The 14,769-nt window shown below is 44.0% G+C and overlaps 1 protein-coding gene across 1 annotated transcript; it reads right to left on the reverse strand.

The window, feature by feature from the left end:
• Window positions 1-497: 497 nt before the first annotated feature.
• LOC107199901 (CX3C chemokine receptor 1) lies at window positions 498-14,461 on the reverse strand. Its single transcript, XM_015617625.3, has 4 exons — window positions 14,378-14,461; window positions 11,726-14,287; window positions 10,414-10,485; window positions 498-1,736 (listed from the first exon to the last, which is right to left on the reverse strand). Exon 4 carries the CDS (start codon window positions 1,720-1,722, stop codon window positions 661-663), a length of 1,062 nt encoding a protein of 353 aa, XP_015473111.1. The 5' UTR covers window positions 1,723-1,736; window positions 10,414-10,485; window positions 11,726-14,287; window positions 14,378-14,461; the 3' UTR covers window positions 498-660.
• Between the last annotated feature and the right edge of the window lie 308 nt (window positions 14,462-14,769).

A 14,769-nucleotide genomic window follows, 5' to 3' on the forward strand; every position in this document is an offset into this window, starting at 1 on the left:
GATGGATTGGAGATCCTTGGTCTGATTATTGCATGTTATAAACACAGGGAGTGAATAGGTGACACTAAACACATGTTCAGAAATAACTCCTTTTTTTTTTTTTTTCAAATGGTGGGATTTTATTACATATGAAAGCACAGTTAAAACATTTGTTACAATCAATAACCACAAAATCACTTCCTTTTGGAGATACAGCATCAAAAATACACCCTTTTACTATCAAAGATAGTAAATTTTTTCCTAAAAATCAGTCACCATTCATTAAAGGGATTTCCCTTAAAAAAAATGAGTTTAGGTCTATTTACATTAGTATCACATGCACATATACTGAAACATGCACAAGTTACAGTGGTGGAACTGTTCAAAAGGCTCTCCTATCCTTAAATTCTTCTCCAGCTCCTTTTCTAGGCACAGAGTGCTCCTTTTGTTTCTACTTTCCCTCTTCCTTGCTCTTGATTCCATTCCATGTCCAACACTGACATATTGTATTGCTTTTGTTTTTTAAATCTTTACTGTTTTATAATATTTAATGCTTAACTAGAGGCATGTCAGTAATTCAGTGCAGCCACTAAGGCTCTTCATGAGGGTAAATGCAACCCCTCAGTGGTTGCTATCCCTGCAGGAGACACATATTGATACATTTCTCCTTCTGAGACCCTTTTAGACAAAGACAGAGCCGTCCTGGTCGCTGGTGTTCAGGGTTATGTTGCTGTTCCCCACACTTTCTGCATAACTAACAGAATGAGGCACCTGGTAGTGACTGCAGGGCCCACAGAAACACTGGAATGGACAGTACTTCAAGCAGACATGATAAAGGTATTTCCTGAATCTTTCCCCAGCAAAGGCATAGATAAAAGGATTGAGACAGCAGTGACTGAATGCAATGGTTTCAGCCAGGTGCATTGCATAGTCCAATGACTTAATTTGGTTGCAATTGGTGAATAACTCATAGTGATTTAAAGTATCTAGAAAAATCAATACATTGTAAGGGGACCAAAACAGAAAAAACACCACCACCACAACCAAGATCAGTTTTATGGCTCGTGCCTTTTTCTGATTTTTGCAGGACAGGAGGGTTTTGATGATCCCACAGTAGCAATAGAATATGATACAGACTGGGATGAAAAAGCCAATGGTGTTCAGCTCCACATTGCACAACACTGGCCAGATGTTCTCCAGCTTCTCTGGGAAGACAGGTATGCAGTCATTTTCTATGAGCTGAGAGAACACAAAATGTGGCACTGACACTAAAACCGCTATTGCCCACACTCCGCAGGTGACAAGAAAGCCGTGCCTCACTGTTCTGGATTTCAGAGAATAAGTTGCCCGGACAATGGCCAAGTACCTGTCAACGCTGATAACAGTGATAAAGAACATGCCCCCAAAGAAACCAATGTAATACAGTGAGGAAACAGCTGTACATGTCATAGTCCCAAGGGTCCACCCACGGACCCTGTTGGATGCCCAGAACGGGAGGGAGATCACAAAGAGAAGGTCAGAGACAGCCAAGTTCAGGAGATAGATGTCGGTGATGCTTTTTTTATTGCCTCTCACAATGGCAAAAACCACCATTAGATTCCCTGTGAGACCAAGAGCAAACACCACAAGGTAAAATATCGGCAGAAATATTTTCCCAAACTCTTGGATGTCGGTTTTGTTGCAGGAGAAAGCATGTTCATCATAAACATATTCAGCTGTGGTTTCTGCGTATGCTTCTGTCATGCTGAATTTTCTGGCTAGAGGCAAAATGGAAAGAGTAAAGAAAATAACATTAGAGTGATCTTATATGCACTGTGGTGAAGTACTGAGGGATAGCACCAAGCGTGTTTTAGGATTTTGTCACTATTTATTTTAGTGAGGGTTGTATTACTGTGGAGCTGATGGTGGTACTTAGGTTATGACAAAAGCCCAGACCCTGCTGTTACATGTACTTCACTGAAAATTAACTCTTTAGGATAAGAAAAAAAAATAATGAGAATTTCGAGGGCTGTCACATAAGCCTCTGTTTACTGAAGTGCAGCAGGAGCAGCAGCAAGCTGAGATCTGGCTGAGCTGTGCATGTGGTGCATGGCAGCACCACGAGCAGTGCAGGTGCTCTGTCAGTCTGTGGGCAGTGCTTGGCAGGAAATAATAGTTCACAAATAGATGTTGAGCAGATTTGGTCAACACCCCAAAAGCCCCATCTCCACCTCTCACTAACCCTGGGCTGGAAAGGTGGCAAGACACCCAGTTTGGCCAGGCCTGAGCTGATGCTTGCTGATAAGAGGGGAGCAAGTCTGCGCTGGGACATTGCGGGCAGAAAGTGTATCTTTGATGAGGCTTTTCTAAAAATCATCCTATGATCAAAAGAAAATATATTGACCCTTTTCCTCAAGCAACAAAGCATCTCATGACTGCTCCTGCTCTGGCTGTGAGGCTGGAGCCAGGAATTCACCTTGGCTGAATCCAAAGAGAGGATGGGGTGCAGGTATGTGACCTCTGGGCTCATTGGTCTGCACACCCAAAAACCCAGAGCATCTGTCAGTTCATCTGCTCTACTTTGGGATGTGGTGTTCAAGTCTCCGCAAAGATTTCAGTTTGCAATGAATCAAAAATCCTGTAGGAGTACAGAGGTTGCTGTATTTGGTCTGCTTCCTGGAGCTTGTAAGTATGCATTATTCATCTCCGTAGGAGATGAAAGAAAGTGAGTGTGATACACTGTGCAGAAACCCAGGGAGATGATAACATCTCCCAAGTATGATAACATGGCCAAATCAGTCTGTTAAAGTCGAGACTGAGAGAAAAGGTCAGTGATAACCAAACTGCCACTAACAGCTACCTCTTGGCCACAGTGTCACCATCTTCTTACAGGGATCCCTTGCTGCCTGTACAGAAGGGACTCGGTTCAGTGACCATAGGCTGTCTCTAATAGAGATGTTTACACCTCCTGTTAGTGGGAGATACAGTCAGTACAGTCGACAAAGAGGGTGCATCGTCCAATACAGGTCAGGCCAAATTTGCTTTAAGAGAGGATTGACTGCTTTCCAGACTGCTGACCACACTGATGAAAACTTATTTTCCCAAATATAAGGTGAGCATGGATACACTGCTCAGTGGTAGGTGTCGATGGTGTATAGCTACTCTGACTCCTGACACTTACAGCTAAGTGATTGGAATCCCAGCCTGCAGACCCACATTTCACCAACAGCAGTAGTTTTTATACCTTCTGTTTCAAATAAGCCATTCAAGATTGAACATGAAATAAAGATGTCCTCAGGTGTGAGATAGTTTTCTATGACATGGTGGTAGCTACAACAATATTCCCCATGAGCAGCTACTGTGACCATACCAACGTTTTCTCCTAATGCCTCATTGCCAGAGCATCATTTTTTGGTGTAGGCTGTGAAGTCCTGGCCTATTATTTTGTAGCAATATCTTAAAGAGGGTACATTTTTGTGCTAGTTGGAAATGCAGGCTCTCAATTTTAAAAATATTTTTTTAATCTGAATGTTCAAACCCTAATGATTAGTGCCTGCAGGCTCTAGAAAACATCTTTGTGGTTTGCACAGGAAAAGTGGGCTAGAAAAGGCTGCCTCAGCACTGGTAGCTCTGGGGCATGGGCACAGTATGGGGAAAGCTGTTTGCAGCAGGCAGGCACACCCATGGGCAGAGTGGCTCTTGCAGTATCAGTCCAGTTGAACTGGGAGCTAAGTCTGCCTTCAGTCTGTTCAGCCCCTGCCTGTCAGGCCAGTTCAATTCTCCAGCCTCTGGGAAGGAGGTATCAGACACCAGCAGAGTTAAGGGTACAAACAGGAAAAGCTTAGGTGCTGGGGCAGAAGCTGACAGCAGTTGCAAACAAGATACTTTCTACTGGTGAGGTAAATAAAGAATTGCCATCTCTTTATCTGCCCTGTTGAGTGATACAGATGTGAGCAGGAGACATATAATCTCAATAACCTATCATTTTCTGCTGTCCCATCCCGATTTCTTTCTTTCTTTCTGAGACTAAATGTATGCAGCAAAAGCATCAGGTTACACCAAGTCTCCTGTCCTGAATATATGTCACTCTGTCAGTCCCCCCAGCTCCTTTGCCACTGAGCTGTTACTGCACCCATCTGTGCAGCGCCAGAGCCTCCGCCTTTCTCTGTGGGCTCAGCTGGTTCTTCACTGATGCAGCAGTAGCTGAGGGCTGCACAAGTGACTGACTGGGGCAGCAGCACCTGGCCTATGAGAAGACACTGGGTTTGGTCAGCCTCAACAAGAGATGTCTCAAGAGGGATTTTGGGAGAAGGTGTAAAGGTGAAGCAGACAACTTTCCTTGGGGGAAATATATATATAGCAATAGCAATCGGAAATCACTGCTTAATGTATTGAAAAGAAATTTTTGTCATGATGGTGGTCAAACACCAGGACAGGGCTCCTGGGAGGTTGTGGGATATAATCCCTCAAGATACTTGAAACTCAGCTGACCCTGCTCTGCTCATGGGTTTTGACAAGAGACCTCCAGAAGTCCTGTCCTATCCGTGTGACTCTGTGGCAATGCCAGACATAGATCATGCTGTTTCTGCAAAATGTCCCAGCTTCTTCTCTGCCAGGTCAACTTCTGTTTCAGACATGTAATTCCTGGTGTGACAGCCAAAAGTTTCATCAGACAAAGAGGGAAAAACTTGGAAGCTTGCTCGTATCTCCTTAACACCTTTGCTAATTGTGCTGTCATCCAGAGAGGGCTGTTTTGTGGTGCTTGCCTTGACTGTCTGTGCTGTGTGAAATCCCTGTTCTGGAGAGAGAGAAAATGCACATTGCTTTACTCTCCTCTCTAAGAACCTCTAGCTATGCTGGTTTTTAACAAGCTTCCTCCCTTAATTCATATCTAGAAAGGCAGCTTGTCTGTCTGGACAGTTTCCATATGTGTCCATAGAAGTCACTGTGCTCTGTTGGACACAGGATGTCACACATATAAGGAAATGCAGCTCCCACCAGGGGTTAGCCCTCAGGTCTGGCAGACTTCTGCACAGACTTCTGAACTGGCATTGCCTGGAGAGAAACCTGGGTGTGGGAATGGCTGCCTTCCTCACTGGAGAACATTTACACAGAAGTGCAGGAGAAACTCCTGCCCTTAGTGAAGTACTTGCTTGTGCTGGGATTTTTCCAGAAATACCTTTTCAGTCAAGTAATCTCCTATAGGTCACTGATGAGGATCATTTATTTCTACAGTAGCAAATTATTTCCTTTACCCTTATATGGGTGCTTGTGGGGTCTGTGTTGCAACAAGAAGGGTAAAATTCTGTATTGCATTTCCAGGGGCAAGGAAGGAATGCACTTACCATTGGTGTTTGAATCTGCTGGCAGTCTGTGGCTTGTTCACTGTCTAGCTACTGGGTTTCATATATCAGCAGTCACTCATATCCTTCCACCACCACTCATTCTGCACAGGCAATGCTGCAAATACTGTTTGAAATTTTAGCTCCTCTGATACCACTTTGCTCAGTTTAAACTGATCATACTCAGTAGGTGGGCTGCAAATTTTAAAGGGCTCCCAAAACCCAGCCCATGCCAGATAGGGATAATGTGTTGAAATTATATTGCACCTTAAAGAGAGAAACTTAGATCTGACCTCCTCCATACTTTCCTGTCAGGTATTCTCTGTCTGCGTCTCAAAGTCTGCTGCAGCACATGCTACAGGTTTCTCACCATCAGCTTCAACTCAATTTTCTCTTTTATGCTTACAATAAATATTTACCCTAAGGGACAGAGTGAAGAGTGCAGAGGACACAGGAGGACTGCAAGGCTTTGAGGTTTCTCCACCAGATATTTTCCCTTGCTGACTACAAGAAATAGTAGATTCACTTCTGCTTCTCATGGAACTGCTCGACCACTTTTCCCTCTCTCTGGATTTCCCCATCGATTTTACACCCTACTCCTCACAAACACTTCTGCTCTCAATCACGTTTATAGCTATCTCAAGGACCGTAGTCTGCAAGACCAAGACCCCTGTTTCTCAACCCAGCTATTCCACTATGTGCACCCCACATAATACACAGGGAAGTGAAATTCTGAGAGGTCTGCAAACTCCTCAAAGGAACAGAAGTTGCATTTCAATCTTCAAACAACACTGGCATCAGGCTGGGTGACACAAGTGCAAATCCTCTTTATTTATCTGATCTTTCCAGGTGTCATCCCTGGCACTTCAGCCAAGTGCCATGTTACTGTCAAAAGGAGGGAGATCTGCAAGCAATTTGCCTCCCTATCATGCTGCTTCTAGCACTAAATTAAAAGAAATGAAAAAAATGACCAAAACCAGACCTCTGCCAGAGGGTCACGCTTCAGATTTGCACAATATCCCAATAAAAGTGCTTCAGCCTCAGAAAGACTTCTCACTCTAGTCAGCATTTCTGAGTGATGCTTACAAGCTTTTCTCATGCTGGCAAAACATGTTTTCAGCTCACACTGAATGGCCTGATGAATCAGCTGGCCCTGGGGCGCTGTAAGCTTGGTGAGAACCCCTGCAAAACCCTACAGGTGTATGTATATCCCTTTCTCACCCTTAGATCTGAGCTGCCATCATCCCACCCAAATACACATGCTCTTGCTTTTTTGCATTTGCAACTACACCCACCTGCTTCTTACTACCTGGTGATTCTCAACAAGAATATAGGGATGATCTCAGGCACCTCCAGGTGAAATGTTGCAGCTAAGGTGGCACTTCTAACACACAAAGGAAGGAGACTAAAGGAAAATAACCAGAACTGGTTGAGAACTAGGAGGAGATAGCACTCTAGGCAAAACTTAACCAGCCTGACCAAGCAGCTACCACAGAATCATTAGAATGCTACAGACAGCTCTACCCATGGTTTAGATCATACACCACCCAAAACTTACTTAATATCCTAACCAGAAATGGAGCCTAGTTGCTAGTCCTACTCTCTGCTAGTTCCTGTAATTTACTCTAGTTTATTTTTCAGAGCAGGGTGGTTCCATTCACAGGCAATGGCCTCTGGAGCTGCTTAGGATCATGTTAAATAGCCAGGGTCAAAAGCAAGCCCATCCCACTAAGTGCAGTTACTTCAAATCTTAAATTTCAGCCTTTCATTCAGTCCTGGACTACTCCACCTCTACGTGCAGATCTCTGAAAGTGGGAAGCAAAGTGAAAGGGCTAATCTAACCTGACCTTCAAATCAGGCAAAATTAATTTAAATCGTTAAGGGGCAGAGTGCATCTAAGGCAAATCTGTGTGGCTTTATAGAAGAGGAGTTTTAGTTGGGGCATCTGATGGGATTGCAAGATTGAAAAAGGAGGCTGTGTGGGTGAGTTGGAGCTCTGATTTGCACTGCATGCTTATTTGGTTAACACATGTCTCCAGCCCAAATCAAGACAAATAAAACATTGCAATATGATTTTGACTGGTTAGACATCAGATCTCAAAAGACAAACATCCATGGAGGAAGCCTTGCTGAACTGGAAATATTGCTTGTAAAATGTCAGTGGAAATGACGAGTTGAAAGCAAAAAACTTTGGTGTTTTCATCATTGCTCTGAAAGCACATTGGCAATGAGAGCTGGCAGGGGCACGTGATAAAAGGGTTACAGGCCTGGAGAGTGATTCAGACATTCTGAGTAATCTGGCACTTCCCAGATGATTCACATTGGCCCTAATGCAGCCAGATGTAACCAAAGTGACATGCCTGGGAGTTAAACAACAGGGGCCATGTCTCAACAGCAGGGGCATATCTGAAGGAAACCTAACTGCAAGAAAAGATGATGCAACTGTTGAGTGCTAAAAGAACTTCCAGATGGGAAGGAGCAAAAAAGGGATGACTTTACCATTGCAGAGCTTGATACAGGGGCTGCAGGCATAATTTGGTAACACCTGATTTCACTTTTGTTTGTGTTAATAATCTTGCTAATTATTTGACTGGGATTAGCTATCTGTTAAAGTGATGCAGGGAAATTCAAACCAGAAACGGGCAAGACAGGAATATGATGAACGTTTTCAACAGTGAAAGGATAAAGACTGGAACAGACTTCAGGCATGAAAAGGACATTTTTGTGTGTCTGAGGGTCTTCACTTCAAGAGGAGGTATCAATCTAGGAAATGGATTTAAGCCAGACATTGTGGAGAAGCTCAGCAGGAGGGTGCTGTGTAATACCTTACAGCCCTTGATAGGCAGGGAGGCAGACCAGGTTGGGGCACAATTCTCTGAACAACCATAACTCTCTTTTGGTATTAAATGACAAAAAAAGCAAAACTGTCCTTTGCCCAGCACTACTTAGCTCAAATCCTGGGATGTGACCCTTGGGAGAAAGCAGGATCCTGTGAAAACCATGGAGCAGCTGCTGGTGTTGGGTTAGCAGTGAGGCTGTCATGATGGTTGTGGAAAGAAAGCAGCACAGTCTGGAGATGCTGTTATCAAATAGCCACCCTGTTGAAATCTGTGTGTTTTCCTACCTAACCACTTCTTTTTTAATTCCTCCCTAGCTTCTGAGTGAGTGTGGAGTAATGCCATATGCTCGCTGCCCCTCCAGCTCCTCCTCAATGACTTTATCGTGAGGAAATTCCTTTCTTTTGTCCTTTTTTCTGTCATTTATTCTAAGATCAACTGGACTGGATCAACTGTTTTGGCCCATCAGAATTCTGCAATCCCAATAATTGCATTTCAATTTGGGCGATTTAATTTAATTACTGAAGGCTTCCCCCAGTAATTTGAGGATAAGTTTTTTTAAAGCAATGTGATGCTTTGTTCTTGAATTTTTCAACTGAGGGTGAATTTAAAGGTGCAGAAGCATGATGCTGAAGCTTTCAAAGAATTAGGCCACTTAAAGTGTCATAAGCAAATGACTCAGAAATAGAAGCCGATAAAACCACTGCTGATAAGAATATGACTGAATATTGCAGAGACCTTGGATCCCTTTAAAACGGTATTTAGGTCAAAGATATGAAAAAAAAAAATGCCACTTCCCTGATCCAATTCTACAGTTTTTACACCAATATCACAAACTAAATTAGAAGCAGACACCACTAGCTGAAGATGAGAAGCATGCAAACCTACAAACTTAAACCAATGCATTTTGGTGAAAAAATACATTTGAAAAGATCAGACTTTGATCATAGAAGGCAGGAGGAGATAATGTAGAGTCCAAAATCCCTAGAGTCTCTCTCACCTTTGCCTAGGACATTATAATAACTTTGGAAAGTGATTTCTCAATGCTGTTCCATGCACACCTGAAGGTAACAGCAAGTACCAATCACAGATCAAAACACATCACATCAAAATTAGGTGTATCCATGATTTATAAAGAAAACACAAAAACATGGACTTTCTGCTGGATGTTTCTGCCAATGCCAAGGCTTTCATCAGCTGTCTTTCAGAGCAGCAAGCAAGGTATTATTTTTTACGAGCTCTTGCCCTTGCTCCCTCAGTGCACTGGCCAGGCTGGTGGCCTCACTCAGGCTCTTTGTGCTACCACCACAGCACAGCAGGCACAGAGGACTGAACCCAGATGTCCTGGGCACATCCTGCCCTCAGCAACATCCCTCCATTTGCTGGTTTCGTTGCCCCTCCAGGAAGACTTGCTGTGAGCCAGCTGGAAGGGACAGCTGCACCACAGCAGTGTGTGGTTTGCTGGGGCCAAGGAAAGACCTGCCAAGCCCCTGGCAGCTCACCCTCGTGGTTGCTGGTGTATTTATAGCAAAAGCTGAAGCTTTTAGTGGTTTCAACTCCTTCAGCTCTGGGGAGCACAAAGCCCCTCTGTGGCTGACAGGGTGGACATGCAGGAGCCATAAAGTGCTTGCACACTTTATGGGGCAGGGAATAGGTTCGTGTTTCAGGGCATGACCAAGTCTACTGAACACATGAAGCTGTTTCAGAAATTACTTCATGCATTTAGGAAAGATGACCTGACAGTATGACTCAGACCCTCCCCTGCATGTTAAAACTGAAGTTCAAAAATCAATGAAATGGTTCTGAAATTTGCATCCATGTCTCTCAGGGTAGTCTTGATCCTATGACCAGAGCAAGGGACCTCTGCAGAGCTTCTGCAGCCTGAGATGGTTTTCCAGCAGTGCCCTGCTCCCAGAGATCAGCCAGAGGATAGGAAATTAGGTAAATGGTGAGTATTGTTGTAGAGCAGTATTTATTTTGGTCCTCACAGAGGCTGGGGAGCACTCTAACTCAGCTGCTGGGGAAGGAGTGGCAGAGCTGAGGGAGCAAGTGCCCTTCCAAGAGCTACCCCCAGGGAACCCCAGGGGTTGTCATCTGACAACGGTGACTGGATGGTGACTGCCAGGATCAGGTTTTTCTTGGAAAATTTATTTTGCAGGTATTTTATCTAGCCTGTTATCTCCCCTAATTGCCCTTTCTGCTTGCATGGTTGCTCAGGCACTCTGCATCTGTTTTTTAGAATTAGAGCTGACCATTTTGCCAGTGTTTTCTCTTACCTGCTCTCCCTCAGTATTTCTTTTTCCCAGGCCTTCTCTTCTGAAGCAGCATTCAAATTTCTTTTGTATTTTCTGCTGAAGGGACAGCAAAACCAGACAATTATTTGTAGCTGATCACTATGAACACTGCTTGTACTTTTTTATGGTTACTGTTGGCTCTGTCCTCTCACTGTATTGTGGCATCTGTTTGCTTCCTTCCTCCACACCCCTTCTGTAAATAATAATTTGACATTGTCTCAGCATCCCTGAAAAATCAGGGAAGGCTCTCTAGCAGTGGGAGATCTTTTAAATCATCTTGTCCATCACTTCAGAGAGCAGACAAATTAACCTTTCTTGATTGTGTATGGATGAGATTTAAGTCCTGCCAGCTCCTTCCTGGGAATATCAAGCTTTCTATGGGATTTACTCTCAATTAATTATATGTTGTCTTTTGTCAAATTTTAGCCTGTTCTCCTCCATTTTTGACTTTTTCTGCACTGCCCAAACTCTTTTGATTCATTGCAGTTGCCTTCTTTTATCCTGTCATCCAGCTCCCTGCCTCTGGCTGCACTGCCTGCACACAGGGTTCACCCCAACAGACCAGATTTTGTGAGCCACTGTTGTGGATCTGTGTTTGTGTCACACAAGTGCTTAGCAGGTTGCCACCACTGTAATACCCAAATGTCTCACCCAAACCGAGATCTTCATGTAACATCTTTCCTGTGGAAAGCTGAGTCACAGAAAAATCAAGTATGTCCTACAGAAAGGTAAGGGTTTTCAAACATCTTTAATTTCCATTACTCTCTTGCTGGTCTGTCTGTATCAGACAGCTTCCATTGGCTCTACCAGATTTTCTGCTTTGGGCTGTCTTTTACTCAGTAATGATTTGGATATTGGTTCACTGACTAAAACTAGAAGCAAGCAATGCTGGAGAGTTGTGAAATCTCTGCAGATATCAAACAAAAAACTTCTAATGAAGTATGAGGGCTGTATCTTCTTGGTCTGTTCTTCTAGGTTCATGTTGCAAACTAGTCATGTATCAGCATTTACTAACCTTGAGGATTGCTGTCCAGCAATATATTCCTCATACCACAAGATGCCACAAATAATTAGTGACCAAGTAAAATTTATCTGTTCTGGCTCACTTCGTTAACATAAGAGCTTCCCTTTTTACTTTCACAATTTGTAAACAGTACCCACATCATCTTTACCCAAATTAAACATCATTTAGGTTCCAAGCACTAAGCAATGAAGAATTTCCTTAAGTTCATGAGATACCACTTCATCTAATCTTGCTCTGCCAAATTATAGGGAACATATAATTTTCTCTTACCTTAATTCATAGTTGCATTGAAAACCGATGTTTTCTTCAAGCTGAGCCTGTTTGGATTTAACTGTATGTTTCCTCTTCTCTAATGCTCATGCCTACATGAACGTGTTGGCTTCCTGGGCTGAGCTTTGGGTTGAGTTGAGAAAGTATGTGCTGATGTGCTGTGCTTGGGTCCTGCTGGCTTCTTGTGAAATTGTGAAGTTGGATACAGCCACTCAGAGGGACAGAAATACTTACAGGGGACAGGATTTGCACAGAGATAGAAATGCCTGAGGTGCCAAGACAGCATATCAAAGCTGTCACCCCCTTAGTTCCCCTCATTCTATGCAGAATGAGATATTTTTCACTCAGACACAGTACAGTGTGTAGAAATACAAGTTTGGTACAATAGCAGGGGCCTTGAGCTGTGGGGATGCAGGAAGCATCACAGAGGAGTACAGGTATAGGATGGTAGGAGATGGGGCACAGGCTGGCACTGGGAAGCCCCACAGCTCTACAGAACTCACTGATGGTCAGTTAAAAAAAATGCAGATCTGGAGCTGGGAAAACTGGGTTTAGTGGTAACAGAGAGAACAAAATTAGTACTTAACATATGTAAGTGACACTGCCTATTGTAGGTTGTGTATAGACCAGTGAAGAGAGAAGGTATAGAAGCATGTTGGAAAACACAGAAAAGCAAGCCAAAGCAAATCCTAGAAGACAGAAGGAAAATCAGGGTAAACATTGCACTTATCCCAGGGAAGAACCGGAGGTGCTGACAGCTCACTGTGACACATCACTTCACCACAACCATCAGCCTCAGGACCCAAAGGAGAAGGGAAAGAGGGAGCATAATGCCAGGAAAATGGATATAAACTATGTGTGTTGAAAAAATTTAGCAGATTTAAACTGATAGCAATAGGAGCTTTGAGAATGCCATTGCACTCACAATAAATTCTCAGCCCTACCCATACACTGTGCCCCCTCTTTGTCTGTCAACAAGATTTTAAGCATAATGTCTCTCTACAGCCCAGAACCAGGGGAGTCTGAGGGTTTAAAATATTGGGATGTTCATTACTCAAGGTCCCTTCTTGGCCCCTGACCTGAGCACCCTGCTCAGAGTTACGCTGTGAGTGCAGCACAACTGGGATGCTGCAAAGCACATTGCCAGGCACCACTGGGGCACAAAGGGAAGTTCCCTCTGGGCTGGAACCAGGCAGGAGGCTGTGCAGTGGGATGTGCTGTGAGAAACAGACACCACATCCAGGTGGCTGCTGTACCAATAGCAAGGACAATACCACAAGGAATGTGGTCCTGGAAACACCCCCAGGTACTGCCCCTGCCTCAAATGTCAAGAGAGATTAAAATGCCTTCTCCCCAAAGGCAGAGCTGTGCTGTCCTCAGGCAGGCTGACCTTGGTGGGATTTCAGGGGTAGAGAGTATCTTCCAGGCTGCCTGAGCTGTTGCTTGTGGATTAGTTAGCAAGTTGCAAGGCCAACATCTTCATATAAGTTCAGTTCTGGTATTTCTGCCAATTACATTTTGTGGTTTTTACTGTGTTATGCTTTATCTAGCAAATGTAACATCCCCGACAGGTACACAGCAATGTAATTAAGGTCAAACCATGGGCCTCCAACATCAGCCGAATTATGCAAGTGATGTCAGCCAGGTGAGACAGGGACCTGTGGAAATAATCAGAGAACTGACTCCTGGATAGGTGTTAGCCAGGGACAGCAAAGATACCCTGCTGGAAATAAAGTTTAAAGGGTAGGGAATTATAAAGTGCCAGAGCAGTGGATTTTCAAAACTCACCTTTTTCTCTGACAAGTACCAGTAGACCCATCCTACCCATTCTTTAAAAACAGATGTAAAGCACTCGGCACTGTTTTCAGGACAATATCAAAAGGCTGGTTTCTCCCCACACTCTGAAAGTGGGATCATATGACTGCCAAAATTATTAATTTTTGACTTGCAGAAAGATAATTTCTGGTAGATGGTACTAAGGAAATGTTCTCATTGTGTGAGAACCATGCGATTCAAAAAGTTGAATGAAAGCTTCCTCGATGCCAGTGATAGTCTGATACTATCAGAGCAGCACTGCCCTGTCTGCAGATGTGCTGTTGTTTAGAGGACATCCAAATCTAAATTTGTCTCACGTCCTCATAGGGATGATGATGGGCTGTGTCCCTCCATCCCCACCTCCCTTAGCCTTACAAAGAAGGCACAGATAGACCAGCAGAAGCTTCCCCACTGGGACCTGCACATGCCAAGCTGGTTTGCTGCTGACGTGTAAAACATGGGCAGAATCCAGACAGACATGGCCACCCTTACCCTGGTGGGCACCCACTCCTGGGCCACCAATACTCAGCACAGTACCTCTGATGTAGCTCTTTGTAGGCAAAATCCTTGAGAAGGGGGGTGAGGACTTCCCATACATAACAGCAGGAGAGACTGTCCCCAGGCATTGCTTACCTCCAGGTAGAAAGAACCTCCTAGCAACAGAGTTTTCCTGAAGGTAGTCATCAACCTCTTCCTCCTCTGCTGCCCAGAATTTAACTGGAACCAAGCACAGAGCAGGCTGTTACCCTAAAAAAGAAATGAGGTTTGCCAAATTTTATCCACACAGGTTTTATCTGGAGACTTCAATTAAAGAGAAACCAAGCCAAGCTGACTCACTGAGATCCTCAGCAGGTGACCCCAGGAGACAGAAAAGGCTTTCTGCTGAATTCTGATGTGAGCGATAAGCCGACATGAGTGTTACTCATAATCATGGTGTGCACTTGTAGTGCAACATAGGCAGTTGAAAATATGAAACCAATACCACCTGAAAGACAACTACCACATCAACCATATCTCTCCTCTCCATCTTCAACCTGTGTTCACACTGGTATTGAAGATAGCTCGGGAATAAAAAATGCTGAGGAAGCTGCTGAAAAGACTTTCATTCTGGTCCATACACGATGGAAAACATCTCTTGTTTCTCCAAGCTAAAACAGAAAAGACATTGCATCCCTTGTAACCAGAGAGACTTTTCCTGGGAAGGGCTAAGTACAGCGTGCTGCTTTCTC

This window comes from Parus major, chromosome 2, assembly GCF_001522545.3.
Source record: "Parus major isolate Abel chromosome 2, Parus_major1.1, whole genome shotgun sequence".
Lineage (NCBI taxonomy): Eukaryota > Metazoa > Chordata > Aves > Passeriformes > Paridae > Parus > Parus major.

Excerpts from the sequence above, each read along its gene's own strand:
- LOC107199901 (XM_015617625.3), bottom strand. The coding sequence starts at position 1,722 with ATGACAGAAGCATACGCAGAAACCACAGCTGAATATGTTTATGATGAA.